Source organism: Electrophorus electricus, chromosome 15, assembly GCF_013358815.1.
Source record: "Electrophorus electricus isolate fEleEle1 chromosome 15, fEleEle1.pri, whole genome shotgun sequence".
NCBI classification, from domain to species: domain Eukaryota; kingdom Metazoa; phylum Chordata; class Actinopteri; order Gymnotiformes; family Gymnotidae; genus Electrophorus; species Electrophorus electricus.
In genome coordinates this window covers 12,433,441-12,445,806 of record NC_049549.1, presented here as the reverse complement: position 1 = coordinate 12,445,806, position 12,366 = coordinate 12,433,441, and the positions used below count along the sequence as shown (strand labels likewise).

General features: G+C 39.9%; 2 protein-coding genes across 2 annotated transcripts; both read left to right on the top strand.

Annotated features, from left to right (window-relative positions):
* Positions 1–4,118: 4,118 nt before the first annotated feature.
* LOC113574720 (olfactory receptor 13D1-like) lies at positions 4,119–4,916 on the top strand. Its single transcript, XM_027005826.2, has one exon. The coding sequence runs from the start codon at positions 4,119–4,121 to the stop codon at positions 4,914–4,916; it is 798 nt and encodes a 265-aa protein (XP_026861627.2).
* A 3,715-nt stretch (positions 4,917–8,631) lies between these two features.
* On the top strand, positions 8,632–9,573 carry LOC113574694 (olfactory receptor 4E1-like). The gene has a single exon (XM_027005794.2). The coding sequence runs from the start codon at positions 8,632–8,634 to the stop codon at positions 9,571–9,573; it is 942 nt and encodes a 313-aa protein (XP_026861595.2).
* Positions 9,574–12,366: the final 2,793 nt, after the last annotated feature.

Genomic DNA, 12,366 nt, shown 5'->3' with positions numbered 1-12,366 from the left:
TCATGGCTTTGACATAATGTTAGCTGGTCTGATGCTTGCAAGGAAAAGATTGTGCATCTTCACAAAGGTAGTTTTCAAGCCATGACTGGAGATGCTCAGATTGGGATCTGTATAATTCCAATGACTGCCCTGCTGACATAAAAAAAAGTGTGGGGGGGGGGGGGGGGGGGGTAAATCTGAACAGCTTGGCTTGTCCCATGCTTTCTGAGACAGGCTGCTCACAAAATTGATTGGTCTTATTTTACAGTTTGTGGGTTAGTAGCCACCCATAATGAACAACTCTCATTTTTATTTTTGATGCATATTTTTGATCCATACACCATTTCACATTAGGTCTCTTAGGTTATGCACACACAACCTCCTCATTTCATGTGCTATGGAGCAAATCTTCTAATGGTTCCCCATTGCCTATCCCATTGCCTACAACACCTGGTCCTACCCCACTGGTCCACAACCATAGAGTCTCCCATTGCCAGTAAAACCATATCTATCGCAGCACCTTACAAGGACCTGTCTGAGGTCATCAGCCCTACTCAGCTCCCCACTTACAGGTGCATGGTGTAAGATGCATCCCCTTTTGCTAGAAGAAACTGCTATCAAGGAGCAATACCTCAGTGAGGCCCTAGCCCAGGGTTACCTACCACCCTCTACCTCCATAGATGAGACTACCTAAACACCTTTGTGGTGAAGTACCCGCACCCAATGCCTCTTGTTCCCGCAGCTCTAGAACAAAGCATAGGTCCTACACCAAGTAAGATCTACACAGCATGTACCCATACTCCTTAGATTACTCACCTCATTAGAATTAAGGAAGGTGAAGAGTGAAAGATTACATATGGTATCAAATCTGACCACCGTGAGTACTTAGTTTTGGCATATGGCCTAGCAACACTACATTCTGTTTTTCAGGTGTTCATCAATGACGTCCTATGGGAATTCTTGGGTAGCTCCATCATCGCTTACATAGACATCTTGATCTATTCTGCTTCTCTCATCCAACACATCCATGATGTACACAGGGTCCTGCACATGTTTCTCCAGAATCAAGCTGGAGAAGTATTAATTCCACCTGTGTGAGGCTAGCTTTCTGTGCTACCTCACAATGGACTCCTGGATACATATGCAAAGTAGTAAGGTGAAGACTGTTACACAGTGACCCAGAACCCAATTATGCCATAACCTCCAGTGCTTCTAGGGGTGTGTGAATTTCTTTTGGTGCTTCATAAAGTTCTTCAGCTCCAAAGTGAAGCTCTTACTAGCCTCTTTGTGGGCAAGCAGAGTAGGCTTATGTGGACCCTCATAGCCAAAGAAGCTTTCATTGAGCTAAAAAAAAGACATTTATCACCACCTCTGTCCTGTAGCACCATGATCCCACCAAGCCTTTTGTTGTAGGGGTTGATACCTCAGATGTAGGCATAGGAGTGTTTCCCAGGGCTCTGAAACTAGCCCCAACCTAAAGCTTGTTGCATTTTTTCCAGGAAATTGTCACCTGCTGAGAGAAACTGCATTGGAGACAGAGAGCTCCTGGAAATCAAACAGGCGTTTGGAGCCCAGCATCTCTTGGAAGAACTTCCAGTACTTTCAGTACTTTCAGACCACCAAGCACCTCAACTCCAGGCCTGCTGGTTGGTGTTCTTCTCCAGGTTAATTTTCACCATCACAGTATGATCTGGGTCCAAGAACATCAAGGCAGACACCCTCTCATGCCAGTATTACCCCAAGGTGGCACCCACCAGCCAGTAACCCATCCTTCTTCTCTTCCTGCTTTTTGGGAGTCATCAGATAAGACCTCAACCAGGTAATATTGCAAGCTAACCCTCACCCAGGTTGTACTTCTGACTGACTATTTGTGCTAGTACTCACATGTCACATTGACCCACAGTTCCCTGGGGACAGGACATCTGAGCTCCAGCCAGATGTGGCAGCTTCTAGCAGCAAGGTGCTTGTGGCCATCTATACAGCAAGATGTAGAGAGGTGATGCCATGTTCTACCTGCACTACAAACAAGGTGCTGCGTAGTCCTCCTGCACTGAAGCTGCTGCCTTTATCAACACCTGAGAGACCCTGGAGTTATCACTATTGGATCTCCCAGTCTCAGAGGGTAAGACCACCATTCTTTCTGTTGTCGATTATTTTTTCAAGATGATACGTTTGATCCTCCCTTCCAGCTCTCCCTACAGCCTGAGAAACCACCACACTCATATCAACACATCTTCTGCTTGTTTGGGTTGCCTGAGGACATTGTGTCAGAGAGAGGCATCCAGTTCACATCTTGAGTGTGAAGGGAGTTCCTGGAGAAGCTGAATATCACAGTGAGCTTGACATCAGGATACCACCCACAGGCTGATGCCCAAGTGGAAAGGGTAAAGCAAGAGCTGGGTAAAAGGCTGCATTGTCAGGAGTATCCCAAGAGCTGGCGCATCTACCTGCAATGGGCCGAATATGCATCCTGGGTTACCAGTGCCCCCTGCATCCATGGGACCCACCGACTTCACGTAGCACTACTGTGCTGGGCTGGGTTATGCACAGTGAGAGTCTGGGAAGAGACTCACTGCAATCTGGAATATGCCATTGCCTCCTACAAGAGGCCAATTGATGGTGGTAAACTTAGCACCAGGCACATTGGCCCATATACCTCAGGAATGGCTTAATAAGGACACATATTGGATAAACCTACTTGCGAGTAGCAGCTCTCAAAGTTAATCAGCTCAGAAAAAATGCTCAGCAGTTATTTCAATGACTTAACTATTCTGAAGTGGGCTACACGACCCCTAGATGTTGTTTACCCACTTCTAATTATACTACAAAAGCACTAGGCTTTACGTAATGTATTTGCAGAAACATATCAACTATAGGATTCCCTTCTTTAGAGAGATAGGATATTGAAACAGAGAGATTCTGTTTCTGCAATGGCTATATATTCATCTGTATCAGTATGTGCAGAAATTAGTCCTTACCACTGATTAAATTCATAATATATGACATTAAATAAAACTCAGTAATGATTTAAATGAGAATATGTACCTTTCTCCCTGTCTACTTATGAGTTTAGGCATAACTTTGTATAACCTTGTGATGACAGCTGGTGAATGGAAGCAAGAGGTGGGTCAGCAAAGAGGTTTATTTTCCATCGGTTTGTCTGCGATGGAAGCACGTAACCTCAAACACAAAATACAGAGGAGCTAGTCTTCCTCTAGGCAAATGATTATATGTTGTTCAACTTGATGTAATAGGACCACTAATGTGCAGCTCTATCTCCTGGGATCTGTGGGTTGAAATAGAGCAGGGAGTGAATGTGGAACAGGTGAAAGCAATCAGTAGTCAGGGGATTGTGAACAGGGCAGGTGTGAGGTGTCCTTAGCAGGAGTGGGTGTGTCTCCGCTGCTATCTGGCTGACCAACCGTGACGCTTGTTCATTTACAAGCCACTAACACTTATCTGTACTGGTTTTACTGGCACCTGCCACCTGTGTTCTCCCACCAAGTCTGAGTACTTTAGCTTTTTCATTTCAAAATCTTCATCCACTGCATCTGCATATGGAATTGTTAACTCTAATCAAATAAAATAAATGATCCATTTAATCTCACAGTATCACAGATTAAATTAAAAACATTAATTAGTTACCATGCTCAGTAATACACAAAGGTGTCATTTGTATGAAAATTGTACCATTCTGCATGTTTGATTCATTTATAAAATAATTATTAACTTGTTAATTCACATTCACCACTGATAGAAGATGCATCATTACACATATAAAGTTACTAAAAGTATTTAGTGCATCTTTAGGGAGTACACACGTCATCACTGGTCAACATAACATAATAGACCACATAAATCTGCATATATAAGTAAGTATACTAAGCATGAAGAGTCATTGACTATCAGAACATCAGCACCATAATGTCTAATTAATGAACCTCAGCCAATTGCAAATATTGTAAATAATGTAAAAATATCCATCCAGGGAAAAAAATTGAGTATTCTTTTTTTTTGTTTATTCTGTTGTGGTCATTATTATTTTTTGTGTTTGGTTGTTTATTTGTTTGTTTCAAATCCAATTGTCTATTTAAATGTACCAACAGGTCGTAATGGAATGTTTGTACTTCGTGGATTGAATGACACAACGACAAACAGGCTTGTTTACTTTGCATTTGGTCTTCTTGTATATAACACTGTTTGTGAATTTGACACTAGTCATAACTGTTATTCTGGATAAATCACTTCATGAATCTATGTATCTGTTTATATGCAGTTTATTTGTAAATGGAATATGTGGTGTTTCTGCTTTCTATCCAAAGATCCTTGCTGATCTTTTAAGAGACTCCCACATTATATCATATACTTTTTGTGAACTCACATGTCTAACAGTCATGGCATATGACAGATATCTAGCAATTTGTAAGCGTTTGGAATATCTCTTCATTATGACTCACCAGAAGGTTGTGAAAGTGCTAGCTTTTAGTTGGATCTTCTCCTTACTGCAAACATCTATTGGGGCTGTGCTGACATCCAGTCAGACTTTGTGTGGTAGTGACATTGACAAGCTGTACTGCTCTAACTGGGAGGTTGTTAAGCTATCTTGTGCAGATGTGACTATGAACAATGTTTATGGCTATTTCTTAATACTTTCTCAGGTTTCCCAAATTACATTTATCATTGTGTCATATATTTACATAATTAGAGCTTATTTACAGTCCAAGACAGGGAAGGTTAAATTCATGCAGACATGGCTTCCTCACCTAATCACCCTAACAAACTTCTCTGTTTCTCTAATCTTTGATGTCATGTTTGCCCGCTATGGCAAAAGCCAAGCACAGCAAGCTCTGCGCAATATCTTGGGTATGGAGTGTCTTGTTGTGCCTCCTCTCCTAAACCCTATAATATATGGAATGAAACTGACCCAGCTGCGATGACAGTTTGTGAAAATGTACATCAACAAATTCAAAGCAGTGAGCTAAAGCTAATGTCATGTAAGGAATGTTCCTATTCCAAGCACTTTTTCTGAGTTTGAGAGGAGATTAGAACAGCATCAGAACATTGAACCTAAAGATGTGTCTTTTCACTGTTAAGACAACTTTTACAAAAAATATCACAAATCCTTGAAATTCTCTTAATTGCTTAATACAATTTGCTGAACCTACAGGAATAAGCAGAATAAACAGTAAACAGATTCCATTTTATTATTATTAATTATTCAGGGACCAACAGAATCACCTGTTGTAAATATATGAATTAGTAGAAATCAGCTTTCCAGAAAGAAAAGTTCATTTCGTTTTACAGATTCATTAAAAGCAATCTGAATCAAAAGAAAGCTTGTTTTACATGTCCTAGTCCAACTTCATCAAGTCACTGGCGCACTTGTGTGATGGTTCACATCTATGTCATATGTCAATCAGAATGGAACTTCTACCGGTCTGAAAAAAGTGGTGGACTATTTAAATAGCTTAATATGGCAATTTTGGCTATGTAATTCCTCGAATTCAATTGCCTTTGAACCTCTGTGTCTTTTATAAACATGTGAATATGCTTCATACAAACAACAAAGGAAGCCAGTGGACAGCTAGAATGTTTATGCTGTAAATGCTGAAAGGTTTCAAATTGCCATATAATTTTTTCTCATATTTTAGGTTATTATTTAGCAAATGGATTATAAAAGGAGCACATTTGGCTGAGTGCTGTATTTTAGGAAATGCTAAAATACATGGAGGACTGATAGGCCTTTGGGGAACATTCTGTTGTTATGGCAACCTTAACACTAAATTCAGCTCTTGGGAAAAAAAATAGTTTACTTAAAATCTTTACTTGGAATGAACTAATTCAGAGTGATGAAAATCTCCCCATATAAATATAACCAGTTGATCACCAAATGCATAATTGAGAAGTATAACAATGGTATCAATGGATTTTAAAATAGTACATCATATGGCTACATACTGTACATTTGGACTACAATGGGAGTGGAAAAAATTGGGGATTTAGAGGGAAAATAGTGAAACCATAATGAATATCAGTATGCAACACAAAAAAATGTCAGTCATCAGAGAATTTTCAAGGTTCAATAACAAAATAAAATACTTTATTGATACCCATCAGGAGAAATTCTATGGCTGCAGCAGCATAGAAGAAAAAAAGTTTATACACAGGACATAAATATAAAGATCAATCAGATACATATAAAAATAATACAAAGTATGTATTGCTCCTCATTCTGGAAGAGCAGATGCACCCTGCACCAGGGAAGCACAGCTCCCTTCTTCAGTTTGTTAACACAGCTGTGGGGAGGGGGGCAGCCTTTGGCTGAAGACTTCCATTAGGTGCAGGAAGAGGTGTGCAGGGATAGGGATGGATTTGTTGGTGTCCGGGCTTTCCATGGTGGTGGATAGGAGGGGCACAGCTTGGTTGAGGAGGCAGCGAATGGAGCAGGAGGGAGCCCACTCAGTTATGTGGTTGCATGCCCAGTAGATGTGGGGGTCGTGTGTGTGCAGCCTGAGGAGACATAACATGAGAAGGGGAGGGAAACAATTAAAAGACAATGTTCTCTGTGTGTGTGCTGTCCATCTCAAGATGAACATTGGGCTGTGACATGTGTGATGAATCCTGAGCCCACTGGTTCTCCATCGAGTGCACGCACACAGTGAGGAGATGGCAGGGGAATGGGCTTGATCTTGAGTTTTCCGGTGAGCCCTCAATTTATGAAGTTGCCCACTGCACTGGAGTCCACTAGCGCTGAAACAAAAGTAGAGCCATCCCTGTACATGACCTTCACCGGTATGCAGCAGAAACAAGAGCACTATTCACTGGATGCTCTTCCTGCTTATGATGGACCCCGGCACTGCCCAGCTGCATGGGTTCCTTGGTGGCTGGGCTGAGCCATTGGCAATATGATAATGCACTCTTGGAGGCTGGAGGCTGGAGGCTGGAGGCTGATCTCATGCTCAAATCCACAAAAAGGCTCTGCACACAGTGAGCGAGGCTTTCCACTATGGACCAAAGTTAATAATGCACAAACATTTTGATTATGTAATGTCCATTTGCATTTTATGGCCAAGTTAAATTAATTAAGGCACACAAATTAGGATAAGCGCCCTTAACATCTCTTGGTTCAACACCTTGCTGTGACCCACTTATCAAACAGGAGCTCTTTCCTCCAGGCAAACTCTACAGGCGACTCAGCTGATGTCTTTTTAAAATGCCTAAACCTAATATGTGCTTACTTTGGCTTTGTCTAAAGTGGGAGATGAGGGCTTGATAACAGTGAGAGAAAAATATAACTAACAAGCTACTGCAGTGGAAGAACCAGCACTGGGTTGAGGGCTTAGTTGACAGGTCTGTAGATGAATCCAGCCGAGTGGCAAGTCATCAGGTGAACCTCTCCTTCAGTTCCAGCTCCTGCAGCTGAATCTGCCTTGCTCCATCCATCTCATTTCTTCCATCAGGAGCCTATTTTTAGATCATTCAGCCCTCCTCTGCTCAGCCCTCTCCACTAGTTCCATCTCCAAACAAGCAAAATATACATTTACAAATCCTCTCAGGGCCCTGGAGAGAACAGCTTAAACCACAACAAAGTTGCTCTAACCCCTGGCAGAAAAAGCCCATCTCCCACGATGAAATAAGTTTACACTATATGAAATAAACCAAGAAGCAAACTTAAACTACACAAATATTGTCATCTATGCTATTAATGTCACACATGACCAGGACAGGTTAAGATCTAAGGCATAGTTTATTTCAGTATAGTGATACAAAGACACAATTCAAAAATCAAACACCAGGGAACAGACAATAATAGAAAACAGGAGAGCAGAAAAAGAGCAGCAGTAACAAAATCTGAGAGACCAACACAAGAGAAGATGGAGCAGGGATCAGAAAACCAGACATACACAAAACAGCGAGCAGAAACATTCAACACCTAGAATAAGGATAACAATAGTCCATAAAAGATAAGGGGTGTGCATGGTTAGAATTCAGGCAAGGGTTTTCTAGGTGTGCATGGTCGGTCTGTCACTGATGATGAGGTGTGACAATTAAACACTAACTCAAAAATAAATTTTTGATGGGACTATAATAACTCCAACAATAATTTTGGTAAAAGTTCAAATATCATATGTAAAATGTAAATTAAATACCTCTATATTTCCTTCATGTGTAGCAAAGGAGCAGCATTACATGTTTAAACTCACATGGTAAGGGAGCTGTTTAGGGAGCTCCCACAAAATCTACAACACCTACCAGACCACAAAAGATGTAATATAACATGTAATAAGCCTGTCCATTAGCCTCTACATTTACTTCATGTATAGCAGGAGGGCAACATTATGTATTTAAACACACATTGTAAGTTCTTCAGTAAATTGCATCTTTAGGGAGCTCCCACGAAATCAATAACACCTACAAGACCAGAAAAAGTAATATATAAGCAAGGGTGTCAAGCACTGAAAGTAACTGGCTATGGGTAAGTCAGCACCACAATGTACCATAAATGAACATCAACTAGAAAGTCATATAGGGAAATTTATGCAAGAAAAAGACATTAAGAAGACCCTTCTTTTGATGAATTTTTAGAGAATGATGCTTATGAGACTTTAAAAGCTTGCAGTCTGGCTTTGTATAAGAATGTACTGAGAATGAATGATGGAAAATTCCTCTGAAGAGTTCATGTTTGTACTTCATGGATTGAATGACACAATAACAAACAGACATATTTACTTCGCATTTGGTCTTCTTTTGTATATTTTGACACTATCTGTAAATTTAATGTTAATCATAACAATTATTCTGGATAAGACACTTCATAAACCTATGTATCTGTTTATATGCAGTTTATTTGTAAATGGAATATGTGGTGCTTCTGCTTTCTATCCAAAGATCCTTGCTGATCTTTTATCAGACTCCCTTGTTATACCATATACAGTGTGCCTGATACAAACATGTGTAATTTTCTGTTATGCTTTGTGTGAACTTACATGTTTAACAGTCATGGCATATGACAGATACTTAGCTATCTGTAAACCTTTGGAATATCTGTACATTATGACATACCAGAAGGTTGTGAAACTGCTGGCTTTTTGTTGGCTCTTCTCCTTACTGCAAACTACAATTGGGGCTGTACTGACAGCCAGACTGCCTTTATGTGGTAATGACATTGACATGCTTTATTGTTCTAACTGGGAGGTTGTTAAGTTATCTTGCAAAGATGTGACTATGATGGATGTGTATGGGAACATCCTAACACTTTCTACTGTTGCCCAAATAACATTTATTATTATTTCATATATTTACATCATTAGAACCTCTTTAAAGTCCAAGACAGGAAGGGTTAAATTCATACAGACATGCCTTCCTCATGTCATGACCCTCACAAACTTCATTGTTTCCCTACTGTTTGATATCACATATTCTCGCTATGTGAAAAACCAAGCACAGCAAGCCTTGCACAATATCTTGGGTATGGAGTTTCTGGTTGTGCCTCCTCTCCTAAACCCTATAATATATGGAATGAAATTGACTCAGATGCGGCAACAGTTTGTGAAAATGTATTTTAACAAATATAAAACAGTGAGAATGGGGTGATATCATTGACAAGAAGTCTTTTGCCTTCATACAGGCATACCTATCTAAGTTTTAGAGGAGAGAACATTGTCATGATTTTTTTCTAAAGAAAACATGTGCATTACTCTTGTGCATTATGACTATTCAAGTGGGTGTTGGGGAGCATTTCTGACTTTTGTAACATGGGCCCAACCCCAGGTGACATAGGTGATGACACCAAGAGCTTGCTGGGTGAGCAACCATGTTCTAATGATGGTGGGCCTGTGTGCAAAATAGTTAGTTCGTAGAACCAGTAAAACAAGAAAAGTAAATAACCAAAAGGTGGGGAGTGAACCCCAGCCGCTTTGTTGCAAGGGGAACAAATACGCACTAGACTGCAGCAGCTATAAAACTGCTTGTGCATATATCGCCTTTGAAAGGAATGGAGGACGACAAAACTAGATGAAAAAACTAAACACCACGCCAAGCATGGGAAAAGGGAGAACCAAGGATGCCACGGGAAGAATGGCAGCCCCGATGACCCGGAGAAAACCAAACTAAAACTTCCCAAACAAAACCAGAAAACAGGGAGGAACTGTAATGGCTAAGGGGAGCCTTGGGAGAGAGACAGATTTGAGGGGGAAAACTGGAGAGGGGAGGGGACGTATAAAAACAGGAACACCCTCACAGCGCAGAAGTGAGGTGTAGCACAAGGGCTCACAGACCTCAATACCAAAAGTTACCGGGTAGGATCTTATCTCAGAACCTTGGCAAAGACCCAGCACTGAGTGACTGGGTCCCTGGACTTATATACATCTAGCCCAGCTGTTGGACGTTAAGCCTGATTAGTGGTGTGCTTGACTTGACTTGGCCTGGCACCGACCCTTACATTTTTAATTTTTTAATTTTTTTATTGCTATTTTTCTATTAATACATTATGGACATTTTATATTATGAGTCAAACATTTTCTTGTGATTATGTCATAGAGCATACCTCAAAAAGTCACATACCCCTTTTTCTATGGTACTGGTTTTTCCAAAAGTTACTGATGCACAAAACACTGTGTGCAGATTCTTCTGCAGCTCTGTTAATAAAAATGTTTCGACGAAAAGGCCATTTTCAATTTAATTTTATCAGTCGCATAAAGCTATGAGGTAACAAAGCTGGTAACAATACCAAACTCAAAGGTTTGCTGTCAGTTCAACAAATAGCCTCTCACTTATATCTTCACTACTCAAGCACCAATTTTAACCTCCATGAATTTGTAATTCCCTTAGTCAGTTTTATTGTTAGTAGTTAGCTTCCTCAATAAATAAATAAATGGTGCAATCATTGAATATTTCGAACAAACTTGTTCCTACTCAAGCATGCACCTCCACTAATAACTGGTGAGTATTTAAGCAGAGTGTGAAGATAATCATATACTTGTGAATTACCACATAGTACCAACCATTTCTGAGAATATCATTTATGAATGACTGGAAAATTGAGGGGGGCATTTGTAAGCCCATAATGCATGTATTCATAATATCTGATCTTGATAAATTTTGTTTTTACCTCAACTCCCTCCCAGATGTGAATGAGGTAGTATGCATTATGAATATCTAGTTTAATGAAATAGCAATCACCTCACAATTGTTCTCCGTTTGCAGGAATCAGAAGGAGTGGGTGATAATATTAAGACATTGATAACCAATACATGGGCAGAGGCAACCATCCCTCTTCTGGACAAAGAAGATGTTGGCAGAGGCCAGAGAGGTAGATGTGTATATAAAACATTGTTCTACCATCACTTGGATAAATTCCTCTATAGCAGAAAACTATGCTGTGGGGAAACTTTGCTATGGAAAGGTAGTAAACATGGCTACAGAGAGATGTGGTCGCTGCAAGGAAGTCAATGGCATAATCCTCAGGGCAATGAAGAGGGAGATAGGTGGCCCTTGTATTTCTAACTGCTTTGAGAATATCATAATTGATCTTGGGAATGTTAAGATTAAATTGTCCTGTGATTAATTCTACAGCTCCTTCAGTTATCAGATGGTTGTCCAAAGCTACACCTGCAGCTCCATTCAAATCACCATAAGGACATAGACTGGGTTTTCACCTACACTATTTCTCCATCTCCATCAAGCAAGTAAAACCCATGTACATGATGTTCGACTTAGGTGCAGGGCTGGAAATGATTGGAATGTGGATGGAGTGGCATCAGTCACACCTTCCAAACGTTCCTCTATGCCCTTAGGTGCTGAGGTTTTCTATCCCCAGGACCCCAGAACCAGGATATCCAGAAATTAGGTAAACAAAGTGTAGCGATACAACAGGGCAAACAGGTTACTCTAGGATATCCTGGTAGGAGGTTGATAATAAAAAAGTTGAGTTTAAAATGAATTAAAAGGTGCAAGATTCTAATGGGACCATATGGCTAAGGGGACAGAGTGTCAATAATAGGTTTTCTGTTCAAACTGCTAAGAAAGTAAACATGTTAAATAATTAATGAAATCCTTTTTACAACTCAAGATGTTAAATTTATTATTATAACAAGTTCAAGTTCAAGTTCAAATTCAAAGAGGTTTTATTGCCATTTCAGCTATATACAAGTACACAACAAAAACGAGACAATGTTCCTCCAGGACCATGGTGCAACACAAAAACAACGGTGCAACAGACAACATGCTACACAAGTGCAAACAGTCCAATATAGTGCAAAATGTCATTAAATAAACATTAAATAAACAATAATAAATACAGGACAGGACAAATACAAAAACATGTTATATATGAATGTTATATATGTTATATATTATATATTAAAATATGTTATATATTATAAATAA

Coding starts and splice junctions, on each gene's coding strand:
- LOC113574694 (XM_027005794.2), top strand. CDS start 8,632: ATGATGGAAAATTCCTCTGAAGAGTTCATGTTTGTACTTCATGGATTG.
- LOC113574720 (XM_027005826.2), top strand. CDS start 4,119: ATGACACAACGACAAACAGGCTTGTTTACTTTGCATTTGGTCTTCTTG.